Genomic DNA, 27,526 nt, shown 5'->3' on the forward strand with positions numbered 1-27,526 from the left:
GTGCATGACAAAAGTGTGCCAGCTCCCACTGATCAGTTGATACAAGCAGAACATCCTTCCATCTGTCTTCTGTACTGCTTTGTCCGGCCTTTTGGTGCTGGGGCTGACTCCATCAAACAGGGTACACCCTGGACAGGTCACCAGTGCTTCACAAGGGAAAACAGAAATGAGAAAGAAATTAGAAAGCGTTTATTATCACGGTACAATGCAAAATGATATTTGAGAGCAGTTCTTCACGGTGCAAATGGACAAACAAACAAAAATAGTCCAATATAACAGAAAAAAGTGCAATATAACAAAGGATACTGCACAGAAACTGTTTCTGAGTCAGACTGTTTGCTTTGATACACCTGTACAGCCTGAGTGGCACACACTCACACCCATGGACAATTAAGAGTCACCAATCAACTTCACTCGCACGCACAAGCACAACAGTAAGTTTGAAATGTATACTTGAACTCTGATAAGTTGCAGAAATAAGTCATAAAGTAATATAAAGTATTAAACTATACTGTTTAGCATTAGCATTTAGCACTAAAAATGCAAAATTCCTTTAATTATACTCACTTTTCATAAAAGCTACTACAACTAAGAGTTATTTTTACCAGTTGGATGCTTTTTTGCTTTGTCAATGGCAGGCATTTGGTTATGAAATTACATCTATCCTAAAATCGCATTCTCAAGAAATAATAAAGTATATAACAATCACACAATGACACATGAATATAAAGCAACAACAACCCGAATAAACATTCTGGCTACAAAAATGCAGGTTCAAATGTTTTAATATTATTTCAAACTGTGGGAATAAGTTGTGACTTTTGAATATAAAAGTACTTTACATGGTGTGAATTCAAGTCAAATATAAATAAAATCACACTGGCCGTTTCGATTAAATGTTCCCAAAATTAAAAAGTACCCAAGTATTCTACTTAGTCACAGTAATGTGATTGTTTGTACAGTAATTATTTACTTTCACCCCTATTCTTCTGTGAGGCCTCCACATGACACAAGACAACATCAGGGTTTTACAACCCAGAAAACCTTTCAACCGCGGCAGTTGATCGGCAGTCGCCGCACCTGGAAGGCTGAACGTGTGAAGCAGTTAGAAGTGTATAATAACGATCACAGGTCACTTTTAAATATAGGCTATCCTTTTTACAAGAATCTTTAAAACCACACCGGGCATTTTCACGTCTAAGATGACGTACTGCATTAACGTGATGCACCGTCATAGATTAGTAACAGTGGAATTGCTCTCGCCGGAGTGTTGCTCCGGCGCACCAATAACGAGACACTTCTCTTTCCACACCCCAGGTTACTCACTGGAAGAGGAAACTAGCGTCCACAGGAATCCTCTTCACAAACCTTAAGTGACGGGACTCGTTCAAGTCCGCTCTCAGGTTGTCCTTGTCGGCCTTCAGTGAACTGTGTGGTGAGGAGTCTCGCATGCGCATGCGATGACATACACATGTATCTTTGGAAAAAGTACCCAGCTGCTTCAACATTGATTTGTTTTCTGTTTACATATGAACGTCTTAAAACATTAAAACACTTTAAAGTGTTTAATTCAGTTTTAAGTGTGCAATGTATGTTTTCTCACAATGTTCAAGTGGACTGCAATGTACACATTCAGATTAATCAGTATTTATCTTGTGTTTCAAATCAAAGCATTTCTTATCAGTGAAAGCTGGTTACAATCTATTTAGCAATTTTTACAGTGAGACGCCCTACAAAAAAAACAACCTACACCAAGTCTTCTTGAGCTTATGTACATAAAGTGGGGTCAACTCTTTTGCTGTTGCTTTGCATAGGCAAATTCTTTCCACCAAAATTTCTCCATTATTTCTCAAGTAGGGTCATTATAATGATAGCTTTTTCTTATTCATGTTATAAGACTTTTTTTTTTTTTTTTTGTAATTAAAAAATATGTGTTTTGAACAAAAGTTATATGGACCAATTGGAACTTTGGGAAAGCTTTGTCTTAAAGTTGCTGTAATGACTGACCGATCAGGTTGGGGCACACTCGCCCAGTAAAGGTTTGGTCACAGCGTGCAACTTTGTGCTAATGACAGGCTTGCATTAATGATGTTCCTGTGCTGTGGTAAAGATGAGTGGCAATGTCATTGTGGGTACAGTGGGAACTCACAGCCTCATTGTTGGTAGCTGTTTTTACGATCACTGTAGATTGGTCCAGTTGAGAGTGGGGTGGGCCTCCCCTGGGAGGTACCAGAGAGCTTCATCGAAAGAAAAAAAAAAAAAAAAGGAGTGGGAGGTGTGTTGAATAATTATTTGGTTAAAACACACATCCTCCCACACTTTGAAAATCTCTGCTTGGAGTCATGGAGTTTAGAAACTGTGAAGGAACAAGCATCTGTTTCACAAAGGAAGCAAAGATTATTCTGTTTTTTCAGCAAGCCCTGCAGGTGTGCCTGATTCTTTGAGTCTCTTCAGAGCACACAGTTTGGATTTAGGTTTCAATACTGCAGCCCAAGATGATGTTGCAGCTCCCCGAATAATGAACCCTACAAGAGTGGGAACACATTCAGTGGCAGGACACAGCAATTATGTCCAGAAGTTGAGTGAATCAGTCTCTCTGGTTTTCAGTAAGAGCCTTGATATGGTCAAAAGGTGCTCATGGAAGATAAAGACATTCTACGAATGAATAGAATAAGTATTTGAAGTGCATGCTTGTCTTCATCAGTTTGCGCAGAACAAATTTCAAATGTCACTTTCCTGCCTCAGTTGTTTAGTTTGTGAGATTAGAAAGAAGAAAAAAAAACTACTGCGACACAATGGAAACACGATAAGGCTAATTTAGGACCAATGCTTCCGTGTTTCATGCTGATATACTTGGACCGGTCATATACGAAATCTGTGAAAATATGTTTCTACTTAGATGTTACCCTGAAGAGTGTAAATCTTATTACTTATTCAACATGTTCCCAAATGGGTCCTTGCTCTTTGATAGCACTTCAGTGCTGTGCTCCTAAACACTATTTGCTCTGAGCCCAGCTGGCAAACTCATCTGTTTGTACAGGTAATTTGCAAAACTCACTTTGCCTTCTGCCTGAAGTTTCGTCCAATCGTTGAGGAGAACGAAGCCAACAGGTCACTGTGACAGAGATGACAGGGGTTGTCAATATTGACACATCCAAGGCGGACAGGTGCGGTAAATTCAGTCCCTGCGTATGACCGTTACGACTTTGATGCTCCACGTGTCCTCCACGCATGACCTTTGACCTCAGTTTCTGTGGGATGTCTGAAGGGCTGGTGAAGATGTCGTTGGGGAAGGTTCCCATCAATTGAAAAGACTCATACATTTTTTTTTTTTTTTTAAATCTATAAATTAGCCATGGTTACATTGCTGTTTTGACATGCTGTACATACTTGGTAAACATGTTTTATTGATTGTGAGCGTGTTGAACTGTATGATATAGATTTAACTGAAATGTCCTGGAGCTGCTTCTAAAGTATAAAGTGCAGTGTGCATTTTGGTGGTAGCAACTCCCCTGAGCTCTCTGGCATTTCCTCAGCACTTACCTAATGCAACACGCTGTCCCACTCCAGGATTCACAGTGGTCAATGGATTTAACACAAACATGCATGCAGCTGGATTTGAATCCAAAGACCCAGATACTTGGTCTTCAGTGGAAAAGGGATGGATACTGCCACCTAGTGCTTCATGTTACCAGAAAAAACGCATGCGATGAACAAATGAGCTGGATGCTGTCTGTAAGTGAAAACATGCTCCTAAACAAACACAGGCCAGCGCAAGAACAAGTTGGGAAAGTAGAATTTATTCAATGCCATCATTACAAATTTATAAAATGGTAATGTTCTGTAAGAAAAGCATCATGTAAAGATATTTGCGCAGTTGGATTTTTTTTATTAGAAATACATTCAATTTCTTTGAAAACACACTCCAACTGAACCTGGTGACGATTGTAAATGATTTCTTAAAATCTTTTTTTAGTGCATCACTTTAATGGTGTGTTTGAAATAAATGTTTTACAGGGTCTGCAAAATATGTCAAGTTGTAATGCACGAGACTCCATAACAAGAGTAACAAAATAAAGATTATGGGGAAGAAAAACAAACAGGTTTTACAAAACTGAAAAGTAAAGAGGGAACAATAAGAGCTGGTGGTGTTGATTACAACCTACCTATGTAACCATGTGTAGCAGTGAATGTCTCCCCAATAAAACCTAATTGAGGCTGACAGTCATTAACACTGATGTTTTCTGTGTTTTGTTTTTTTTCCAATATACGAGAAGCTCAAACAGCTCATGGTTTGACACCACGCTCCGGAAAATCTCTTGCTCAAATCTGCTAGAATTTATTTCTACTTACAAAGCTAATGTGCATCTTTGATAACAGTGGGGTCTGAGGTCACTTCTTACAAACTATTATGAGGGCACCAATCCAACTGTCCAATTCCTGAGGTGAAAAGCAGCGATTTTCTTTTTTCTTTTTGCACTTGAAGACTATTTGTCTCGTCCCCTAAGTCAGTCATGAGTTTCCTCAATCGAGGGTTAGTTTCACTGTAAAACAGCCGGAAAGCCCACAAGTGCAGGAGTACAAGGATATTTAACCAGGCACTCATTTTGCTTCAGTAAAAGAGGCCCAACTGAATTAGCACATGAATATAAAGGGTTATTTAAGTTTGTTGCTGTACGATAAACATTCTCTTAGATTTTTGAAGTTTAATTAAAAGTATATATGAGAGGCGGAGGTTAAGGGGAACATGGAGGCAAAAATATGATCAAAAAGGCAAGAAATATAATGAGCGAATAATGTATAAATGAGAATTGAATAGAAGTCACATCATTGGTGCTGCAAAAACAAAAAAATGGAAGACCTTAATGTTAGCATCCTCAACCTCAGGAGCCATTCACATTGAGATAGACCTCCATAAATAATGGAAAAGGAAGGACCACAGACCAGAGGACAGGGACTCTGTAAACATGGAGACATTGTGCTTACAAGACGGTTAGTCTTGCACAGGGTGTTTAAAGTGGCATCAGACCCAGGAGGGATTGGAGAGAGGGCTTGGATTCGAGTCCTTGCAAAAGCCCCAGGGACACAATGCTTCCATTTGCTGTGACTGGTCACTTTGTGATGGCAGGACAGGAATACTGGGAATCACGTCAGTTGCTCTTGAGCAGCTCAATGCATCCCTGCAATAGAGTTGCATTGTTCTGTGGAGACGGACGGAAGCTGAATGATTAATCACCCCCAAAAAAAAGAGTGTTATCACACTATATCGTAAAGAATATTGTGTTCATGTCATTTCTGAATCTGATTTAAATTCAGTTTTGTGCACAAACAAGATAATAACATGAAACTATGAAGTGATTGAAACTTGGGAGATAATTGATGATCAACAGTAAAGTTAATCAAGCCAGAAATCTGGATGTAATTATGGATTATGGATCGATATTCCAAGAATTAAAGGATTTCTTATCGAATAAACAAGATTCACAGAAGCTTCGTTCCACATTTCTTTGTGTTCAGGTCTCAGTGAAAAAAAAATCTGTCAGACAGCTGGAGCTCATCCCGAGTCCTCACTAACACAAAGAGGGTGGAGCACATTACAGCTGAGCTTCAATCTCTGCACCGGCTGCTGGTGTGTCAAAGGACCCACTTCATAATCTGACTTCCTGTCTATAAAACATTTATTGGTCTCGGGCCTAAATACGTCTCAGATTCACTTATAGAATATGAAACCTTCTTGGCCTCTCCTTCTGCTTCTTACCTTGGCATGTTTTATCTCAAGCTCAGCCATCTCTATGAGGTTCTTCCTGAAGGCCACGACTCGTCTACCCTTGAAACTGGTGAGCTCTGAAAGAATAACAGAAAAAGTAAAAAAAAACAACAAAAGAAAAAAAAAACCCAGAAGGGCTACTTGTTCAAATGATACCACTTTTTCATGCGATTGCAGAATGACTGCATGCAGAACACAGGAATGAAACGGACCTCTCTTCCCAGACTCCGAGAGCTTGTCAAACTTGTGCAGACACTGCTGCTGGTGCTCCTCCGCCTGAGGAATGTCCTTGCTCTTCAGTCGAGCCTTATCCAAGGCCTTGTTGGAGTTCTCATAGTCGGCTAACGCTCGGGCTCGCCTGTACAAAAGGTCCTAACGCACAGGGTAGACAAAAGAACGAGTAAGCAGCCTAAAAGGACGGTTGAACACCAACGCTTTAAGAACCGGGGTTTGTTTGAAGAGCAGACCGCGTCATGACTGATTGTCAAATTGCTACAATAAGAGACTTGGCATGTTCATTTACATCTAATTCACGCTAAAGGGTAATCTTCATATCTTCATATCTTCAGTGCAAATCACATTTAGCTTCTTGCAAATTCATTCTGGTTTTCCTTAGATGAGGAACGTATCAGGGGGGAAACAAAAGAGTCGACAGCACTGACCACGGCCAGAGGCATTCCTGGGTTATAGAGCTGCCAAACATTGTTACCCCTCGAGAGCCAATGAAAGCCCTGTGAGGTGCTGGAAGACTGTAGTGTCACAGTGTGTCTCAGAGTGCTCTCTGAAGCTTCAAATGCTATCATATTCATTGGTTAAAACTATTGTCTTTGGCTAAAGAACTGCAGTTTTCTAACCAGAGAGCTGTGAATCCCATACAATTACTCTTGAGTGAATGTAAATGAAGAAAAGCTGTCACTTAATATCACATGCAATCCTTTCAGAAAATGCCTAATTTCCTGATTTCCTGTGGATAAACCTCACTGTTGAGTGCGAGTATGTAGAAGTCACTGACCCCCTCTCTGAGTCACAGGGTGTAGATCTATGTGTACTTGAAGTGGTTATAAATGTATTCTGGTAGCTTGAAGCCCTGCCAAGACATCTGCTGCGCCTCTGAGAAACGAAAGGTTATAATGAGGACTGTGGTCTACCTTCAGACACTTTTTTTTTTGAAGTCCCTTCTAAGCAGGAGTACATAAAACATTAGGCCTCATGAATATCTGCCATTTAGAAGACTGAATTAGTCAAAAAAAGTGCCAACTGTTCAAAATGACAACATATTCCCAGAAGTCTGCGCTTCTTGGATCGAAGCGGAGGATAAACGAGTCTCACCTTGGCAGCCTGGATGTCTCGCATGTAGTATCGGAGGAGCTCAGTCAGTTTCAGCTCCTGGTCAGAAGCCACCCTTCCTTCCACTTTCTGCACAAACGTAAACACCTATAATTATCGGCCTCCACGCTTTTGAATAACAAAAACAAATATCTGAAGGTAACTGATGTTTTACTTACTCTAAGCTTCTCAAACAAGTCCGACAACTTGTCCAGGTTCCTGGGGGGCACAAAATAAAATAAATCATTGCTGAATCATGAAAACTCTTTGATTTTTGATTGAAGAATTAAATAAATAAGACTTTATGCGTCACACTCACTTCTTATTCGCTGTGCTGTCATCAGCAGAGAGACTGTTTAGAGTAGCAGAAATGTGAATGTAATCATCTGCGATATCTGAAACGGGAAAAGCAGGAATCAAGACTGAGCCACAAAACGGAAATATATTTATTCCAGCTGTGAATAGTTTTAGGTAAGAAGCCCTGGAATACTTTTGTGTGCACGGGTCATTTTCTCCGCTTTGGCAGTGGAATCTTTTATCTTGCTGAAGTAGTCGAGGAGGAACGTCTTCTCCTGCTCGAAGAACTCATCGACTTCCTGTTGCAGGGAGGGGGGAAAGGTAACTTTAGTACAAGCTCCGGCATGAAAGTGCAGTACCGTTTTACACCTGCAGTTGGCATTACCATTCAGAAAAACCTCACCTTTGTTCCTGAGATAAGGACCTCGTCAGCGGATTTTGCCATGTTTTTAAAGAACCCTCCAAACATCTCCTTGACATTCTTTCTTCTCACGCTGAGCTAAAATTATGAAGTTTAGAGAGAGAAAAAAATGGAATTAACAATTAAAACTACAAACTGCAACAACACAAAACAACAAGACATACGTTTGGACTCATGTCATGACACAATCCTCTGTTAAGCCATTATCTGGGTAATGTAAACCTAATATTTAAGTTGTGTCGGCAAACAGCACTGCCACTGACTGACAAACACCACATAGATAAGCATAACTGCTGATCACAGCAGGATGTAAGCCATGTGTCACAAGTCTCCAGTAAACTCTACTTCCTCTCTCTCCAACGGACAACCCGGGAAAGGAAGTCAGCATTATGAGAAACTTACATCCTGGTCATACTCTAAGAAAATCTGGAAGTTTCTGTCTTTGTTTAAAATTGGGTGGGAAGACAGTCGCTGCAGGAACACTTCGTGCACTTGCACAGTTTTCTTGAACACGGCCAGGTACTCACTGCAAAGTAAAAAAAAAAACAACACACATGGCACATATTAACTTTTTGAGAGGAAATCCAATGTGCTGCATTTTGCTTGACCGCTGCACTCACGCCTCCAGCTCCTGCTTCATTTTAGCGTACTCCTCCTTGGTCATAGTGGCTTCACCTTCTCCCAGTTTGTGCATCTTCTCTCTCGGACTCTCAAAGTCGGGCTTCGGAGGTGCAGGAGGAATCTATGAAGGAGTGAGCAAGATTAGGATTCATCATCAGTAATATGTGATATGCGCTCATATTTATTTTATTTTTTTAATTGCTTCTTTGCTGTTGAAGTTATGAAACAAGAAAAAGCCTGTGCTTTGCCTTCACATAACTGAGTAAGAAAGACTTTGATATTCTAATCTCTGTTTGTACATGCCAGTCAGAACTGCTGGTAGTATCACTCACTATCAGGCCGGCGTACTCCTCCGTCTCCACCAGAGTGTCGTGTAACCAGATAAAGTCTTCATGCTGCCTGGGAACAGAAAAGTCTGGCTTCTGGAAGGAGCTCAGTGTCGTCTGTAAAAAAAAAGTAAATTGGAAAATACCATTTAAAAAGTTTTGGCTCTGTGAATCTGTTGGAATCTGTCAAACATGGGGGGGGGTTTAAAAAAAAAAGAAAAAAGAAAAAGATTTACCTTTGTGTGGACCGTGAACTTGACTTTGTCTCTTTCACACAGTGCGTCAGGAATGTCAATGACAAGAGAGGCATCGTTGTTTAAGTCCACAGACACAGAACGCAACTACGGGCAAAGAATACACCAGAAACATAAAATAAATAACAACATGAAATGCCAGAGCTAAAACAAAAAATCAAAAGTCACATATACAAGCAGTTTGTGTTTATGATTTCTCCAAAGATTTTCTATAGAATCTGGTTCGATTCATACTCATACCCATAATTGAAAAGCGACTAGGTTTGTTTTATTTTGGCTACATTCATCTGTGTTGTTGCCAGTCTGTTGTTTCTTTAGAGTACTGTGAAATAAAACTTCGAAGAGTGGGAGCTGCTGTGCATGAGAAGTTTTGATGCAGGCATGTGAATATTGGTTCAATTAAACTAATGATTAGAATTATAGTTTAGAATTCATATTCAATTTAATTTAATTTCTAAATCACCAAAAACATCACAGTAATTTCAAGATGCTTTTACCGAGAAAACCCAACAATCCCACGGGTAAGCATAGTAATGGTGGAAAGGAAAACTCCACCATCACTCCCGATAAATAGGAGGAGCAGGCTCAGACCATGAACTGCCATACACTGGATTAATAAACTCCAACTCTCAGTGATAAGTGTGTCAGACTGAAACAAGTCAATATTTAGATTCTACTGGGGCTTCAGTTAATAAGCAAATCAATAGAGATTGGGGAAGTGGATTTACGTGAGCGCACACTTGATTTTTTTTACCCACTCATTGACTCTCTTGTTTGTAGCTGACCTACATATAGCGTGGGGTGTGTGCACAGAGTCTCTTGTCATCAGTATCCATATTTCACAGAAGACAGATACCAGGTCACAAGATCAACAAAAAAGCTGTAATATTGGGATAAAACCTCAACCTCCAGAGTTTCTCTGAACATAAAGATATAGATTACATTTTTCTTGAGATGCTAACCAAACTATCTGTTCCTTTTGGAGATTTCTCTTTGCAGTGATGTTGCCCTGGACTTCTTTATATCAAAATGTGTTTCTAATGTTCTGCCTATCTTATATAAGTGGATGGGCAAGATTATCACTTCACAAACACCTTTCAAAATAATGCAGTTTAGCTCAATGCCACAGCAAAGTACTGAATTAAAATCTCTCAGATGTTCTCAAGCAAAACTCTTCTTAAAGGCAGAACTGAATAGATATCAGACTGCACTGATAAACAAATCATATGATTCTTCTATTAGCAGCTGCTCGGTTGATAGCCCAAAGCCATACTATTCAGCTCGAGCTATTAAAGAGAAAACAGTCCTATTTCATAGAGCTGAGGCCAAGGAATTGACAACTAAAGCACTTTAGATCCAGCATGTAAAGTGATCCCAAGTATTTACAAGGACAGACAGCTGTGGTGCTGCAAGCCTGTCCCCAGGGAGTAGAGCTGAATGAATAGGTGCTGTAAACCAGGTCTCATCCTGCTGGGGATTATAGGCGCATCCTTATTGATCTACTGAACACAAGCTGCTTGTTTTCTGGGCCATAGTGAGAATATTAGCTAAAGGTAAATAAGAATGCAGGTTGCAGCTGATACAGTTGCTTTCACTTCAGTGCTCACTTATTAAACGTAAATGGAATTTTACAGCCTGATGTCATTGGTTAAACATATAATGGACATAATACAAAATTAAGCAGCGGCATAAAATGCAATTAGTAAACGTGTGAAGATCAATGAAGAACTGCAGGATTGTGTTTTATTTAAAACTACCACTTTAACACAAAGAAGCGTGTTGCACAAACCCTGCATAACCAGCTACCATGACTTTTCCTGTCTTTCATCGTTACATTACTAATGATATCATCTTACAGTTATTGTATTAACTGGCTGTGAGATATAGAAAAAAAAAAAAAAAGAAAAACCCTCAACATCTTTCTGACCACTTGTAGGCAGCTTGATCGACAAAACTCCTGCTAGCTTTAGCCACATGCTAACCTCGGAGCGAAAACAACACAGAAGCTCTGGTAGCCGTCGATGTTGGCGATTTTAATGCTCTGGGAGCAACTTCACAAGCCGAGAGCCATCGAACTGACCTTTTCTTTACTGCTTTCGTCTAGGGATGTCATAGTTGCGCTGCAGTCGACGGAGCAGATATAAAACTGTGAGCAGGAAGCTGTCTCTGCCTGGTGGCTGTTAGCAGCCTGACGAGCTGTCAAACCGTTTTTCTTTTTTTTTTGTTTGGTTTTTTTTTTTTTTTTTACTCCCATCCCGCTGATGAAAGATTAAATCCCGCCTTCTGTCAGCGTGACTGGACCCTGTCTCCTCACAAAACCTGCCATTGGTTTGTCATGGAATCAATCATGTTTCCGAACCGGTGGTTTCACAGTGTGCGCGTTATACGAGCCACACTTTAAACGCCAAGGTTTTACTGCGTTGTAGTTAAATTGAGTGGGAATGAGGCATAATGAGCAGAAACAGTGAATGAAGTAACTAGAGTGAGTAAAGCTCACACTCAACAACACGACTGAGTTTATTGAAGCACGGACGTGTTTGAAGGGTGCACCGCCCTTCACGGGAAATGTAGTTTCTACTGTTAGAGAAGTAGGCGTGACTCTTAACCATAGAACTACAATTCCCAGCTAAGGACGATTGTGCAACCGAAAAGGCGCGCCGCTTAGAAACAGTCGTGTTTTCGTGGTTTTGGAATATGTTAGGGCAAGTACCAGCACTTACATGACAGCTTAGAAACTTTGAAAATGTCGAAACCACGACCCTGCTCGTGTCTACTGCCACAGTGAAGTTAGGTAGATAACTCGAACGGTTATGGTTTGTAAGTCTCTAGTTAAATTTATCACAATGTTTATCGTTAAGCGTGTTTTCGTTGTCAGAGGCATCCTCTTGCTTGAAAGCACCTCCCTCCCACTTCGATACTTTTCTGCTCCCTCCTGCCTGAGATCTCCCAAAAGAAAGAGCCCGTACAGCTCAGTCGACAGTGAGCGCTACTCCTCTCTGGTTAAGTCCGTCATGTCCACCAGAGTCAGTTCCCAAACCCCGGACACGCTCCAGGTGGAGGACGAACACATTTATGGACCCGTTATCAAGGCTCAGACCCCCGCTAGAACCGAGCCGAGGACACCCAAGACCTTCCATCCTTTCTTAAACTGCGAGGATGCTGGAGGAGCAGATGATGCAGAGTCAGGACCTCTGGTCCAGATCGGGTTAAACAGAGGACAAGGCAGGTCTTCGGTCCCCAGCGTGACCCGCATCCTCCAGCAGACTCTTTCCCAGGAGCAGATCTTCTACCTGGAGAGGTGGAAGAGGAGGATGATCCTGGAGCTCGGAGAGGAAGGCTTCAAACAGTATAGTCAGAGTAAGTCCAGTCATGCTCTTGATGTTTATGCTTCTCTGTGGTTTTACACAATCCAATATATTTAGTTTTTCTGGTCATGTTAGAGCAAATGAATGACGCAAAAGTTGTTGTACTTAGATTTATTCAGACAGGGGAAGCGTTTCCACTCAGCGCTGGAGGAGATCCTGACATTCGATTCATCAGAGAAGGAAAAGACCGTTTCAGAGACAGCAGAGTTTCCACCTGACATACAGGGATACATGGAGAGCGTCTCTCACATACTGAAGGATGTCAGTGCTGTGAGAGCTATTGAAAGTACTGTACAACATGAAACACTGAACTACCTCGGAGTTGTGGATTGTGTTGCTCGCTACAGGTAAAAATTAAACCTTTGAGGAATATTATCCACTGTACTTTATCCATGCTGTTTGTGGACTTTTACCACTCTACGTTTTGTTGACAGGGGTGTACTGTGTGTCATTGACTGGAAGACTTCAGAAAGAGCCAAACCCTTTTTAAGCAACACATATGACAACCCAATTCAAGTGGCAGCCTACGCCGGTGCTTTGAACGACGATGGAAACTACAAATACCAGGTGATCTATTGAGATTAAGGTGTTGTGTTAACCGTCTCTCAGCTCAAAGTCAGGTTGCCTCCTTAAATATAATACATCTTTGAGATTATGTTGTATCTCGTGGTGAGGTGCCATCGCTTTTCCTCACCCATTTCTCTTCGTTGCAGGTCGACAGTGGACTGATTGTTGTGGCCTACAAGGACGGCTCACCAGCACACGCTCACCAACTCAGCTCAGAGCTGATGTTGAACTTCTGGAAAACCTGGTTACTGCGTCTTGAAGAATTCACAAAGCAAAGGTAACGTGGTCCAACCTTTTATTTCAAATATTTTCTACAAAGTCAATTGAGTGTAAGTTCACCTTTGATCGATCCACACGTCCACTTTTTGATAGAACTTTATGTAAAGTGTACGCGGTGGTAGTTTCTTCTTATATGTTACACACGGGTTGGATTACTAAACAGTAAAAAAAAAACTACATTCAGATGTGAGCTTCACAATTTTACATGCTAACCAAATGTTTATTTGATTTGTAATCAGGACCGCTTGGAAAGAGACTGTTTTGCAGGATGTAATTTAAATGGACATCATGTACAACAACTTTTTTTTTCTTCTTTTCCAGATCTACACAAGCATCAGGTGCTTCTTTAGAAAACTAAAGAGACTCTAGAAAGGTTGTGCTGAAAGGAGAGTTACGTTACTCACTGCATTTGAAATGCAGATTTGACCTATTTCTGAGTAGTAGGAGGGGGAAACAATTCCAAAATGCCTTTAATTTTGTGCGTGGCAAAGGCAAGGTGAATTTATTAGCTTTTTAGTTGCAAACTACTGTTTGAAAAACCTCCACAGTTAAGTCAAGATACCCATTGAAATATTTAAAGAATATTGAATCCAAACCAGGCTGACCAGTATGAGGAATCCTCAGTGAAACCCATGTTTTTAAAGAGCCTATAGGACACCACATTCTCCTGCTCTATGAAACCAAACACTGGGATGCCCAGGGCACGGTTTCTCTTGGCTATGATATTCACCACAACTTTGGCGTAGCCTTTGCCCCGGTGCTCTGGCAGAGTGTACAACATTCCAATGGCACACAATGTGTAGGTCAGGATCCAGGTCACAGGCTTCCCATCAGTACCCAGCAGGAGGGGAAGTTGGCGATCATGTAATGGATCATTCGACGGGCCCCCTCGTTTCTTCCGAACTTCCACGTCTGACACACCAAGTTAATATGTGATTCATCCAGAGAGCTAACGGAGAGCCCTGTGCTGCTATGAGCAGAGTAGATCATTGTGAGAATACGTGCTTGTTTTGATAATGACGGATGAAACCTGACAGAATTGTTCGGTTCATGGTGCGACTATGTGCATGCATTACCGGTCTATGTGGGGGAGCTTTGCTGCATCTTCCAGGCTCATCTTGTGACACAATGACAGGCTGCGGTGGGGCACGTTTTTTTTTTTTTGATGCAACAGATTTGATTGTCTCCATATGAGTAAGACTGGACCCTCGAACACAAGCAATAAAGAGGTCTGACATGTGAAATAATACTTGTGTAAATATTTATTTTTGTCAAATAAAAAAAAAAAAAACAAGCTTGGAGGTTCAATTCAAATAAATTTTTATGACACTTTTAAAAGCAACTACAGCTGAACCAAAGTGCTGTGCATGAATCCAGTCTCAAGCTGAAGATTAGTTTTGAAAATGGATCGTAAAAGGGGTTGTCTGGTGTGCAGTGGTAGCTTATTCCATAGCTTAGGGCCAGCAACAGAAACACCTACATCCCCTCTGAGCTTCGGTTTGGACCTCGGTACCTCCAGGAGCAGCTGATCAGCCGACCTGAGGCACCGAGCAGGAGTGTTGGGATGAAGCAGCTCAGAGAGGTAAGGCAGGGCAAGACAATTCAGGGATTTAAAAACAAAAAGAATCTTAAGATTAATTCTAAAATGCACAGGAAGCCAGTTTTGGATTTATGTGTTCCTTCTTCCATGTTCCAGTAAATTGCGCTGCAGCGTTCTGAACCAACTGGAGACGTGCGAGGGAGGACTGACCGCATAAGGGGGGGGGGGGGGGGGGGGGCATATTAAAGTTGGAAAATCATTAGAAACTGAATTTTGCATAATATAACCCTATTAAGTTTTAATGAGATGTATTTAAGCTGACAAGTGTTTCTAATGTTTTCCTGAAAAACACTATTCTTAAATTGCAGTATTGTGCAGTGTTTTCCAGACTTATTTCAACAATTGAATATTTTTTCAGGCTGTTTTAAAATTCATATAATAAACCATAGTCAAATCATTCGGATGCACAGTGACATCCATGTTATCGATGTCTTTTTTTTTTTTTTTTAAATTGATAGCATATTTCAAGCAAAGCAAATGTATCGATATAGCACCATTCAGACACAAGTCAAATCACAGTGCTTTACAAGAATTCAATTAAAGCAAGGCAATTAAGGATATTAATCTTAAGAAATTTAATACCTTAAAATAAAATTTTGTGGAATCTTTGCATGATGTAAAGATCGGTTCAGGGTCCATTCAACTGATAATATCTCTGCTGTTCATTTAAAAGATGTTCAAAAGTTGAATTCAAGCCACACTGCCCTGTAGGTGGGATTCTCAATGAAACCCATGCCATTAAAGAGCTTGTAGGACAATGTGTTGTCCTCCTCGACGAAGCAGTACACTGGGTGGTTCTCAGCAAAGAGTTTCTTGGCCATGGCGCTGATCAGCACTTTAGCATAACCTTTTCCTCTGTGCTCTGGCAGCGTGTACAACAACCCCAGCGCACAGTAATCATACATCAGGATCCAGGACACCGGCTGACCCTGTTCGTCCATGATGCAGCACGAGGGGAAGTTGCTGATTAGATTTTTAACGGTGTTATAACCTTGCTGGTTCCCTCCAAATTTCCAGGTTTGGTTCACCAATTCTACATGGGAAAGGCTGAGTGGGGAAATCTTCAATTCAAGCTCACTGGTTGAACAAAAGAGGAGAAGCAATGTGATTATAGTTGTCTGCACTGCAATATGACACACACACACACACACACACACACACACACACACACACACACACACACACACACACACACACACACACACACACACGAGTCATTTGCCTTTACCTGTCTGTGGTTGGCATCTGCAGAAAGCTGGCTTCAGGTAAATATAAGAGACGCACCAAGGTAAAATCTCTGTTGTTGATTTCCTGGTCACATGAGATCTCTTTGACCAAAGATGTGTGGGAAATGTCAAGTCCTGTAAAAAAAAAAGAAATAATTCACAAACACAAAAGTTTTCTGTTAGATTTGCTTTCTTCTCTCTTTTATTTCATAAAAACAACAGTTAAAAGCAATAGATTCAAAGTGTTTGTTGTGCAAAGAAGGCAGGCACAGCAGTTTACAGCATGCAGCAAAACTCTTAACGCAATAATAATGCACATAGAGGTGGAAATAGTAATAAAGTATTGTAAACACATGATGTACATTTGGGTGTTATTGCACATTGTAGTTTCTTTGTGCATGTGGGCGGGTTCAGTGTCTTATTCAGGAGCCTGTTGAAAAAATTGTCATCAGTCGAGCTGCTTTTGTATCAGTATGAGTGTATGCTTTTGTATCGGTGGTTTGTTTTAGATAATGTATTACTATTGTAATTCAATATATATCAGCCATTATCACCTATGTTGAAGTATGTGACAAAGGAGTTCAAAAATGATGCTACATTATCTTTACATACAATCTTTTTTTTTTCTGGAAATCTAAAAGCTGTTGAGAAAATGTAGTCAAGCAATAAGTAATATACACAATTTCTGTCTCTGAACCAAAGTGCAGGGACAGTACCTGCCTTGAGCCGTGGGCTAAACTCACCTCCAATTATAAAGTAAGTGCTCCAGTCAATTACATTTTCTTCAGTCAGCACTTTCCTTAAAACCTTTTCATCTGTGCTGAAGAACGTCACCTTGTTCATGAACTCCAGAGCAAGCTTGTTCTAGAAAGGAAAACACAACGCTTTCATTGTTTATTTTCATCATCTTATATATAATACCTCTGGGAAAGTGCAAGGATAATTTCAAAGTGTATCTTTGCTGACTTAAACTTAGTAAAACAGGACATTACAGTGCAACATGAGACAAAACTGGAGCTGGAGAAGATGGTCTTTTTGGTGGTGGGCCATTTAATCTCGGTATTGTTAAATGTTTTGAGATTTGACTTACTCTATTGGCTTTTTAAATGCATTTAATTCCTTTATTTGTAAGAATGGAATATAGGGGTGGGGGGGGGGGGTGTCCTAATTTTAGACTCTGATGTCCAACAATATTTGAAACCACATACTTAAACAGGACCTTATGAATGCACCTGACATACGAAAGAATACAAAAATGAAGGAGACAAGAAGGAATGTGGAAGAACCAAATATGGTCTCTTGGTTTCAAGTGTAATCCGGTTGTCTGACAAACAACAGATGTACCAACGGAAAAGTTTTAAGGCCACGGAAGAAAAAAAAATAAAAATTCGGAAGCTAAAAAACAAACAAAAAAAACCTTCATATGCTTCAGAAAAAGTCGAGGGACGTCTATCCATCCCTCATCATTTGCCCGTAGATGTGAAATCACATTAAATCACTTAATTGTGACTATATCGGGTTGCTTACTGCTTGTGGACATGTGATTTTACACAGGATTTTCCTTGATTAATGACAAGACATTTAAATAAGCAGCCCGGGATCCGTGCCTTTGTCCTTCGTACTCGACGAACTTCCACGACAGAACAACAACGCAGCAGGCTGCAACTGTCTCTTATCGTCCTGATACTGATGATAACTGCACCGTGTTTATGAGCTAAATAAAAACCGCCTGTTATGCATTTTGAGGAAGCAAGTCACACGCGCTGGCATGTGGATGGACGGACTTTTTTTTTTTTTTCCATCGTGAAAAAAAAAATCTCGACTTTGATTTTCGACTTTTTCTGAAGTGCATGAAGGTTGTTTTTCAGTGGCCCTAAAACTTTCCCGTATGCACCACTGTACAGAAGAAAAATAAATGTTCTGATGACTCACTTTGGGATCTGGTCGACATATGATCACTTTGAAATCAGGCCAAGTGTCGACCACCACCTCCAGTGTGGTGGGTTTGTTCCTGTTCATACCATACAGAAAGCCGTACACCTAAAAGCAGGAGACGTGAAGAAATGCAAAGTAAACTACTATCCTGCAGTTGCCAGTGTTTTGTGTGTGTGTGTGTGTGTTTTTTTTTACCTTGTAACTCTTTGGTAAATGTTGGAGCAGGACTCCTTCAGCCACCCGCAAATCCTCTCTGTTCAGGACCTTCATGTCTGAAGGACTTCTCCTTTGCTCAAAGATTTTAATTTCCAGTGGTCACGAAACGGAGGACAGCCTTTATAAATCATTGATGGATAAAGTCAACACATCTAACTTCCTGTCTGCATTTTTTTTTTATAGAATAAAAGCTTTTGGTTAACCTACGTCTACCTTTGTTGTGAATTGACTTGAAAGTGGGAATAAATCTTCGAATAATGAAATATAATCATTATGCATATTCCCTCAAAACCCAGCCTCAAACTAGGGAGGCTTTCACTAACAGGAAAAACTGCTTACCTGGGTGTGGATTGTAACTACCATCTTCAATAAAGCTTTGTCCTGTGCAGGGTTGTGGCGCTGGAGCAGATACTATGAGAGTGATTTCAGGATACACCTGGACAGGTCACCAGTCCATCACAGGGCAAACACCCACACTCATTCACAATCTAGGGTCACCAACTCACCTCTCATGCATGCTTTAGGACTGGGGCAGAACATGCAAACTCCACATAGTAAGGCTCATCTTGTTATTCTATTACTGCGCTAGTCAGAATGAATTCACCTCATCAGCCATTTGTTATTGATACAGCTTAGTATTCAAATCAAACTTTATTTATTGTAAAAGGAAATTGCCAGGCAGATTTTGTTATACATCTATATGAATTCCAGTCAAACGTTTTTCTTTGAAAATACAAAAAAACAAAACAACAACCCCACTAAGTCTTGGCATTCAACCATATTCATGTAACCTGATCACTTTGACAACTTCTGCAGCTTCAGTGTCCTTTAAATGCAACACTAAATCAAGAGAAACGTAAAGAGCCATTAAGAATGTAATACATATAAATCACGTTACCCATTTAAATGTTGACAAGCAATGTGAACTTTATCTAAAAAATAGAGATACTTGTTTCAGGACAGTGACAAAGTACAAATATTTAAAAAAAAACGTTTGCTGATCCCTTGCATCGTATAGAAATTAATTTGTCATACTTTACTGTCTTGTCCCCTGACACCTCGGTTTAAAAAAAACATTTCTATCCAGTTCTTCTGTATGGTGATTCTACATCCCATTGTTGCTGCTTTCTGATTTTGATTTGTCACACATGGAAGAGTATACAAATCTCACTTTGCATTCATTCCATCCTATTCTGGAAGATTTGACTTTCCTTTTGGAAAATATGACTAGCCTTTTTTGTAATAAGAGCAGAAACCAGCCAACTACTTGAATTTTTCAGTTTGTAACCAGTGGGTCACTTTAGGATCGGTCCATTTGATAGTGCTTGACATAGAACTTAAAGTGACTGAAAAAGACCTATGAAAAGTAACCGGGTTGAGAAATATACAAAAAGACCAAAAGGGAAACCTCTAATAATTAATAGTTTTTACCAAATGCTGTGGCCATTTTTATCATAAATCAATATCCATGCTTTACAGCAGTCAAATTATCACTGATTGTTAATTGATTACAGTAGAAATCATACAAAAGAACACTGGTATGGGCTGCAGAAATGTGTCATTTAATGACTAAATCATTACAAAGGTTTTCCTCTAAAAGTAGTTCTCTACATTGTATTACTAAAAATGGCATACAGCAAAGTTTGAAACATGTCCATACCACGTCACACGGGCATTGAACAAAGAGGTTAATACTGGAACAGTTTATGTAGGAGAAAATAAATTTCACTCAGAGGGAGGCTTATTCTATAAACATTCAAAGTCCCGCCGATTCCTTGCGTAGTTCTTAGTTGCACTCCTCTTTCGTCACCTGGAGAGAGTTCAACCACGGCTGGCTCCACACTGTGAATACGCAGGTGTAAGGCTGCAAAACAAAAGTTAAAAAAAGAGTTTGGATCGTTGCACGACAACGTATTTTGCTATTGCATGCCCCTACTTTACTGATCAAATTATTCATCTATCCTTATGATCACAAGGAGGTGGAAAATAGTTTAAAATCAATTGTTATTCAAAAATAAGGTGGGTTTTTATTAATACAATGACCAAACTAGCATATTTAGTCATCAACAGTTCCTCTCCACTCCTTCTGTCGGAATGCCAATTCTCATTGGAAACAACAATACAGCTCAGTGTTTTGGCTGGGAGGAAGTACATAATCTTAGTCACATCCTGTTTGTGTGTTGCCTGTTGTATGCAAGCCAACAGGCGAGTCCAACACCTTCCAGCTGAGAACATTTGTCGTTTTGTTTTCTCCAGTTGTGTTCTTGTGATAAACAATAATCACCTTAGCCAGAATGGGATCCGTGTGGATGGGGCAGTGTTCATTTGAGCTTTCCTTCCTGCAGTTGGTCTTAGCCATTTTCACAGTGATGACATACTTGACGCCTGAAACAATCTGTGGGAAGCAGGGGAGACATCAAGTTGCATACGAGGTAAAAGATTTACAATAAAATCACTACATTGTTGTACCCACAAGCCCAGTTTCTCTTATGTCCTAATCCTAACTCAGGTCAATACAGTTCCAACTTTAAATACAGGAAGATATTTAGTGACATGCTCTTTAAGTCTATACAAGAATCAAAGTTTGAAGGTACTGCGTAGGCCTCGATGGGAATACGCAGTGCCGTTCAGCATTAATTCCTCCATAACACGGTTACATCACATCGACTGACGGCCTACTTGTTCATGCCAACGCATGTTGGGAAATTTCGCTTTGACCTTTCATTAGTTAATGTTTAATGTCGTTATACAAACCTGGGACTGAACCCTGACCACCTGTGCCACCTCGTTGCGGTACACGTCGTTGGAGGCTCTGTTGTGCTTTAGAACAGCAAAGTTCAAAGCGTTCATGGCTCCGGCATTGTTGGCGTCCATGTCCCTCAACCCTCCCACCATGGTACCGAGCCCAACGGCCAGGACGGCCGCCAGGACGGTAAAAACAACCTTCCACATCATTGTTAGGAGTAGCGTCTGACTGCGAGTGAATCAAAACAACGGACAACACCCCGCCCCGGCGCGGCTCGGTGGGTTTATATAAACGATGACGTCGCCGGTCGTGTGATTGACACGGCCTGCGGCCAATCAGGTAGTAGCTGCGCTCCTTAAACGCTGCACTGATCAAGATCGTTACTTCCGGACAGGAATCGTTCTCCAGTTAATTTGTGGTCAATTCGTGTCACTTTTCCACCCACGTTGTCCGTGGGAAGTAAAAACAACTCAAGACAGGAGTTAAAGCGAAGCAATCGAGGTATGTGGAGACATATTGAGTGTCGAGTTTTGTGTTTAAAGTTTGATGGGAATACTGAGAGGAAAATCAATGTCTGGACCCCTGCCCTGTTTCTCAGACCTGATTCATTCCACCTGTAGGCGTCCACCTTTTAGATCACAATGCAAAGACTTCTGGTGTTAAAGTAAGGATTTATTTATTATTGTTTTTTGTTTTTTTTAAATAACAATGAACCCCATTTTTTTGAAACCATCCATGTTGAATATTCAAGTCTTAAAGTATTTTCTTTGCAGGGAAACTTTCTCCAGCTTGGATGTCTCCCAGCAGCAGAAGCTCCTCATCGGCTCTGCGGTGGCAGTAGGTGGTGTGTTGGCATACATGCTGCTCCAACCGAGGAAAGCCAAAGTTGTCCCGTTGGGTCAAGGATGGTGGGGAGAAGGAAAGAAACCATTATCAGAGGATGGTGCAATCTATCCCTTCAAAGTGCAAACATCTGATAAGGAGATCGAGGTGGTTTGGGGGCCATTTTCTCAAACTTGTTAAAGCTTTAAGACAGTAAGACTGAACAATCAGTTCCATTTATTCAACAGGACCTCCATGCACGCATTGACAGAACCCGCTATGCAGACCCCTTGGAAGACGGCGACTTCCAGTATGGTTTCAACTCTACTTATCTCAAGAGAGTGGTTTCCTATTGGAGAAATGAGTTTGACTGGACAAAGCAGGTGGATGTGCTGAACAAATATCCACACTTCAAAACCAAAATAGAAGGTACACACATCTCTGGGTTCCTTGAAGATTTAGTGTTTTCTACTCACACCAACACATTTGTTGTACTGCAGGCTTGGACATACACTTCATCCATGTGCGTCCACCACCCGCCAATAATCAGAAGGTCATCCCTCTCATGCTTGTTCATGGCTGGCCTGGCTCCTTCTATGAGTTCTACAAGATTTTGCCACTTCTCACTCAGAACCACAATGGTATTGCGTTTGAGGTCATATGCCCATCCATTCCTGGTTATGGTTACTCAGAGGCCCCCCACAAAAAAGGTATGTCGTCTTTCCAGGAGACGCTACAGACTTGAGCAGCAGATGTCTTACAAATGTGTTTCCTGTACTAGGATTTGACAGTCTCGCTGCAGCCCGGGTTTTCCTCACGCTCATGGAGCGACTCGGGTTCGATAAGTTCTACCTGCAGGGAGGAGACTGGGGCTCGCTCATCACCACCAACATGGCACAAATGAAGCCCGAGTAAGCGCAACACAAGCACTGTGTAGAAAATATGCAACATGTTACCATTGCTGTGGAATTTCCACCAACTGCTTGTTTGTTAAAATGAACACTGCGGTATTGTTCCCATCATCCTGAGTCAGTGATTCCAGTCTTAGCACAGATTACCAAAATCCTGTGACAAACCAGGTTCTTATAGATGGGGGGGGGGGGGGGGGGGAACAAATCACTATGTGAAGATGCATGTCGAGCTTTAAATCTATATTTTAATATGGATTACTGTATTTTATTTTTCCAGATGTGTGAAAGGCCTCCACGTAAACATGATTATGGCAAAAAGGGGATTCAAAATGTTGTTGTCCATCATGATTGGTCCTTATCTGCCCTTTCTGGTGGGCTTAACGCGGGAGGACGTTCGCCGGTTGTTTCCGTTCTTTCAGAAAAACGTGGTGGAAATCCTGAAGGAAACTGGCTACATGCATATCCAGGCCACTAAGCCAGACACCGCAGGTGAGAACATGCAAGACGAGTTTAACAGAACATGTTCACCCATCAAAGCGATATCAGTGTTATTTTAAACTAAAAGCAGATGAAGTAAACCTGTGCATCACTTGCTATATATTTTGTTATTGCTCCTCCCAATTTAAATGGTGTTGTGCAGGTTGTGCAGTGAATGACTCACCAGTAGGCTTGGCTGCCTACATTCTGGAGAAGTTCTCCACCTGGACTGATCTGAAGAACAGAGATTTGGCAGACGGGGGGCTCGACAGGTATCAAATTATTTTCATCCTCGTGAATACAAAGAGCTCCCTGTACAGTCTCTTTGTATCTGCCCCCCCCCCCCCCAAATTTACAGATGTTACAATGGCATAGAAAACAGATGGGTGAATAATATGGAGATATCTTAAAGTGTGTGCTTGTTACAGTTGAATACATTGTCATTATTTTTACAGAAAGTTCAGCCTGGATGACCTCTTGACAAATGTCATGATCTACTGGACCACAGGCTCCATAACTTCCTCCATGCGCTTCTACAAAGAGAACCTAAAGGGTGACCCCGACAAAAGAGAGGATTCACTGTACGTGACCAAGTGTTCATCCTGATAATACTTGTGGCTCTCACCAAAACCATTTGATTAACTTTATTTCATCATGACTAAATCAGTCTTTTTTTTTTGGTTTTAGGATAGGGGTTTTTGTGCCTACTGGACTGGCCGCCTTCCCAGCGGAGCTGATGCACAGCCCTAAATCATGGGCAAAAACTCGGTATCGCAACATCTACTCCTACACTTACATGCCAAGAGGTGGCCACTTCGCTGCCTTTGAAGAGCCCCAGCTGCTGGCTGATGACGTTGTGAAATTTGTTAAAAAAGTAGAGACGGTCTGATCCTTTGCTGTTCTTAGACCTGGAAAAAACACAACTGTACACTCACAAATACATTCCTATCATTTCAGTGTCTGCCCCACCAATCTTTGCTTGAATTGCCTTTGTTTTTGATTTGCCACTGCAAGTATGTATAGCGATGATGCCGACACACGGCTGTATCCACTCAATAGATAACAGAAGGGAAATTATTCAAATCGTTCAAAAGTTGTGCTCAATAAACTTATTTTCACACTGGATGTATTGTTCTGTTTAATCTTCTCACACACCATCGATGCAATATACATTGTTATATACAGCAAATCGACAAGCTCACCAAGCCACTTGAAACCATTCTAAAAATTAGTACAAAAAATGTTTTACCCACAATTCATAAAATAGATTAATCTCAATTTAAGCTTTACATTTGCTTTGACCATTAAAACTTTTTCAGCTTTTGCTTTTAGTATGTTAAATACAATAAAATAAAATGGACAAAATGTCCCCAATGTCTTAGGTTAGCTGCTGAAGCCTTTGATAGTCATGGGTGCCTGAAACCACACATAATCCTCCCCGTCTGACCCCTCCACCCTCGGTCTGTTGCATGTGCCGGGATCAGTCGACAGAGCAATCGTTTGGTTCTTCACACGAGTCGGTACTTTAAATTGTAGCTTGGGTCGGAACCAACCGACACCGCAGTCCCTGTGAGCGAGCACTAAAACAGTGGTGGGCATTAAACGGACGGGTTTGGAGTCGGATAAAAGGTCAGCCACGAAGAGGGTGCGGAAGATTTGTCTTAAGCATGAAGACACCCGCAGACATTGATCTCCGCCAGCCAATACCAGACCCTCCATGTTGATCTCATAGAGCTCTTTAGGGAGGATGAGGGAGCCACCCATCAACAGGAGCACACGGGGCACCCTGCTCAGGGCAAATAGCACTTCTAACTGCTGCAGCACCTCCTCCAGCTCCTGTAGCGTCTGTTGGCACTTGTGCGAGTCCATGCCTGCGTACTGTACAGGCCTCCGGCTCACTGTGTCTTTATCCTGAAAAGCACAACAGTAATTAACTTAATCGTAAGTTCCGAATGTTTCTTCGAGCACAATTTCTCGAGCGCTCAAACATTACTTTTCCCATTCACCTGCACTGAGGCTTGCCGTTTCTTCTGAGAGTAAACAAGCTGGTCATACGTCATCGGAAGCTGCTGCCTCTGATAGAGGATGCACTTTAGGATTTCACTGACGAAACGGCAGCAACCGTCCTGGGTCACAGAGCCAGAGAAGACCACATTCACGCAGCCTTCTTCCCGAGCTCGCCTCAAAACCTCAGCGTCTCGGTCCTCAGCGACGGTATCTTGTTTACTGACAGTCGCACTGGAATCTCGACTACTCTTTTGACTGGAAGTGTCGTCCACTTGCGTGCAATCTGTACAGAGGAGGAAAAATGTCCTTAGAGTGAGAAATGAACCAGATGTGCTCATCTTTAGCCAGGTAAATTGTAAATAAACATAACATGGCCACTATTTAAACATTGCTATTGTTCCCAGAGCTCAACAATTTAAAATAGATAATGTCTTGATGTGTTGGAAAGTGACTTGGATCCTTATAAGATCCAAATATGACACATAGATACTTGAAGTGCTTGCACATAACTTAAAGAAGTACTCTATATTTTTTGATGCAAAATGTTATTTTTACTTCTTACTTGTTCAAAACAGGTTTGTTACTGACGTTTTGATTTTAAGAGGAATTGTTTTTCATCCTGTGCAATATATTAAAGGACAAATGCGAATGTAAAAAAGTAATAATAAAAAGGAAGCCGGCGCCATCAATGACACGATGGACGAGAGATACAGAACAGGCCATGGAGACAATTAAATGCCACGTCACGGAGAAATTTAAAGTTATGAGCTTAAAGAACAAAAACAAATGAGAGTAACGCTCGTAAAAATTCTACTTTCATCTTTTGAGACCATCCAGGAGTTCTTTTTATTCTTATCTGCATTACTATGTCCAACATTTAACACCGGTTCACCCTTTTATCTGCTTTTATTCAAGGGAAGTATGTACATACAAACCCAAGTCCAAACACATTCAGATGATGTTCAACCATGGTGAACATAGGTTCATCTGAAATGCGTTCTTCCTTTTAAATCCAAAATAAGACATTCTGGGACACATACTTTCAATATAAGATATTTGACTTCGCATTTTTGGGAATGAAGTACAAGTTCATGAGAATGACAAAATCATTGAATCCTGCTTTTGTTTCCATCATCCCAACCTTTCTACAATTATCATAGTCTTTGTTGTATATTTGTTCACCTCTGATAATCAAAACATTTGTTCTGAGTCAGAAAAGAAATTAAAAGGAAGAAGCTTTTCTGAAATCACATATGGAGTTTAATCAGGTTATAATCGGTACATTAGCGTAGTGACGCATGATCTAAGTTTGTGCATCTGTAAGTATCTTATGCACTGCAGGGTGGTTTCATCTTGAAGACGAAGTATTCTTCTGTGCCATCCTGTTTTTCTGCATGAAATGACCTCAGTCTTATCTATACAGCTTTGAATGGTCTTGGACCTAAATACATCTACTTGTAGAATATGAAACATCCAGACTCCTGTGGTACTCAGGAAGAGGTTTATTAAAGTCCTGAACACCCGAGGACTGCTGACACACACTTCTTTTAAATCAGGCAATAAAACTCTTATTTACTCAGGCTTTCCATTATTCCCCCTGGGATTAACTTTAATAGGATTTACCTGCTTCATCATGTTTGTCTCAAAGCTTTTGCTATGCCATAGGAGTAATCTCCTGAAAATCCTGACACTTTTATTTATGAAATAAGTAAAAGAAGTAATCCGTTACTAGAAAGTCCCAGACAGCCAGCAGGTCTCCCGGCATCTTACTCACCTCCAGCGATGGTTGTGGAGGGGGTCGCAGCGTTCTCCTTGTCCTGGGTGCCGTTAACATCGAGGTGTTTGGAGGATGTGTCTCCTAATCTGGGGCCATTTTTCGGTTCTGGACGAGTTTTCAAGGATTGAACAAGAAGCTCCTCGGCGGCTTCCTCACAAAGCTCTGGAACACTTTGCACTTCCAGGAGTTCACAGGTTATATTCGGCCCCTCCGCAGTGATGATTTGCTTTCCGGACGAAGACGATAGGTGTGTTTTTAAGCTCGTTATCGCCTCGGACGCTACGGAGTCCTCCGCCATCGTTTTGAATGTCCGCGCGACGTCTTTGTCGCACTGCATCATGGGAAAATGCTCCCTTCACGATACATGAAAAGTGTCGGAAAATATAACATTTCCTGGAATTATTATTTCATGCCTTTGTGTTCCTTTTTGTAATTTTGTGACCATTGTTGACACAAAAATTAATTCCATGTTTATTTTGTTTTAATCATTTTCATGTCAAATAACAAGTAGGGTGCACGCTGTGTTTTTGTCTACTCTTACCTAAAATGGAATCTTAGAAGGACTTGTTAACTATAATTCCACATA

The 27,526-nt window shown here is 41.0% G+C and overlaps 6 protein-coding genes across 11 annotated transcripts; 2 read left to right on the forward strand and 4 right to left on the reverse strand.

The window, feature by feature from the left end:
• Window positions 1–3,780: 3,780 nt before the first annotated feature.
• Window positions 3,781–11,245, reverse strand: snx5 (sorting nexin 5). The gene is made up of 13 exons (XM_080481608.1): window positions 11,093–11,245; window positions 8,995–9,099; window positions 8,765–8,875; window positions 8,432–8,553; window positions 8,214–8,337; window positions 7,794–7,889; window positions 7,584–7,689; window positions 7,413–7,488; window positions 7,273–7,312; window positions 7,097–7,183; window positions 5,980–6,139; window positions 5,759–5,844; window positions 3,781–5,201 (listed from the first exon to the last, which is right to left on the reverse strand). The coding sequence occupies exons 1-13, from the start codon at window positions 11,123–11,125 to the stop codon at window positions 5,151–5,153; spliced, it is 1,197 nt and encodes a 398-aa protein (XP_080337734.1). The 5' UTR covers window positions 11,126–11,245; the 3' UTR covers window positions 3,781–5,150.
• A 407-nt stretch (window positions 11,246–11,652) lies between these two features.
• On the forward strand, window positions 11,653–14,496 carry mgme1 (mitochondrial genome maintenance exonuclease 1). Its single transcript, XM_080481404.1, has 5 exons — window positions 11,653–12,369; window positions 12,487–12,724; window positions 12,812–12,944; window positions 13,091–13,221; window positions 13,545–14,496. Exons 1-5 carry the CDS (start codon window positions 11,823–11,825, stop codon window positions 13,579–13,581), a joined length of 1,086 nt encoding a protein of 361 aa, XP_080337530.1. The 5' UTR covers window positions 11,653–11,822; the 3' UTR covers window positions 13,582–14,496.
• Window positions 14,497–15,214: 718 nt separating this feature from the next.
• Window positions 15,215–18,338, reverse strand: LOC308120657 (glycine N-acyltransferase-like protein 3). The gene is made up of 5 exons (XM_080481405.1): window positions 18,180–18,338; window positions 17,982–18,089; window positions 16,793–16,913; window positions 16,052–16,184; window positions 15,215–15,900 (listed from the first exon to the last, which is right to left on the reverse strand). Exons 1-5 carry the CDS (start codon window positions 18,252–18,254, stop codon window positions 15,501–15,503), a joined length of 837 nt encoding a protein of 278 aa, XP_080337531.1. The 5' UTR covers window positions 18,255–18,338; the 3' UTR covers window positions 15,215–15,500.
• Window positions 18,339–19,741: 1,403 nt separating this feature from the next.
• Window positions 19,742–21,259, reverse strand: cst3 (cystatin C (amyloid angiopathy and cerebral hemorrhage)). The gene is made up of 3 exons (XM_080481106.1): window positions 20,955–21,259; window positions 20,485–20,595; window positions 19,742–20,064 (listed from the first exon to the last, which is right to left on the reverse strand). The coding sequence occupies exons 1-3, from the start codon at window positions 21,153–21,155 to the stop codon at window positions 19,987–19,989; spliced, it is 390 nt and encodes a 129-aa protein (XP_080337232.1). The 5' UTR covers window positions 21,156–21,259; the 3' UTR covers window positions 19,742–19,986.
• ephx5 (epoxide hydrolase 5) lies at window positions 20,380–24,281 on the forward strand. 6 transcript variants are annotated; one of them, XM_080481098.1, is made up of 11 exons: window positions 20,380–20,632; window positions 21,341–21,447; window positions 21,545–21,610; window positions 21,720–21,936; window positions 22,017–22,197; window positions 22,269–22,478; window positions 22,550–22,679; window positions 22,957–23,168; window positions 23,320–23,428; window positions 23,612–23,737; window positions 23,844–24,281. In XM_080481098.1, exons 3-11 carry the CDS (start codon window positions 21,588–21,590, stop codon window positions 24,043–24,045), a joined length of 1,410 nt encoding a protein of 469 aa, XP_080337224.1. In that variant the 5' UTR covers window positions 20,380–20,632; window positions 21,341–21,447; window positions 21,545–21,587; the 3' UTR covers window positions 24,046–24,281. The 6 variants fall into 6 exon arrangements, with proteins under 6 accessions (XP_080337224.1, XP_080337225.1, XP_080337226.1 ...); XM_080481100.1 differs by having other exon boundaries at window positions 20,387–20,632; window positions 21,567–21,610; XM_080481099.1 differs by lacking the exon at window positions 21,341–21,447 and having other exon boundaries at window positions 21,567–21,610.
• Window positions 24,273–27,280, reverse strand: mad2l1bp (MAD2L1 binding protein; the record flags this gene model as incomplete). Its single annotated transcript, XM_080481104.1, has 3 exons — window positions 24,273–25,067; window positions 25,163–25,446; window positions 26,938–27,280. 3 exons carry the CDS (start codon window positions 27,278–27,280, stop codon window positions 24,540–24,542), a joined length of 1,155 nt encoding a protein of 384 aa, XP_080337230.1. The 3' UTR covers window positions 24,273–24,539.
• Window positions 27,281–27,526: the final 246 nt, after the last annotated feature.

Source organism: Lipophrys pholis (genome assembly GCF_963383615.2).
Source record: "Lipophrys pholis genome assembly, chromosome: 15".
Classification (NCBI taxonomy): domain Eukaryota; kingdom Metazoa; phylum Chordata; class Actinopteri; order Blenniiformes; family Blenniidae; genus Lipophrys; species Lipophrys pholis.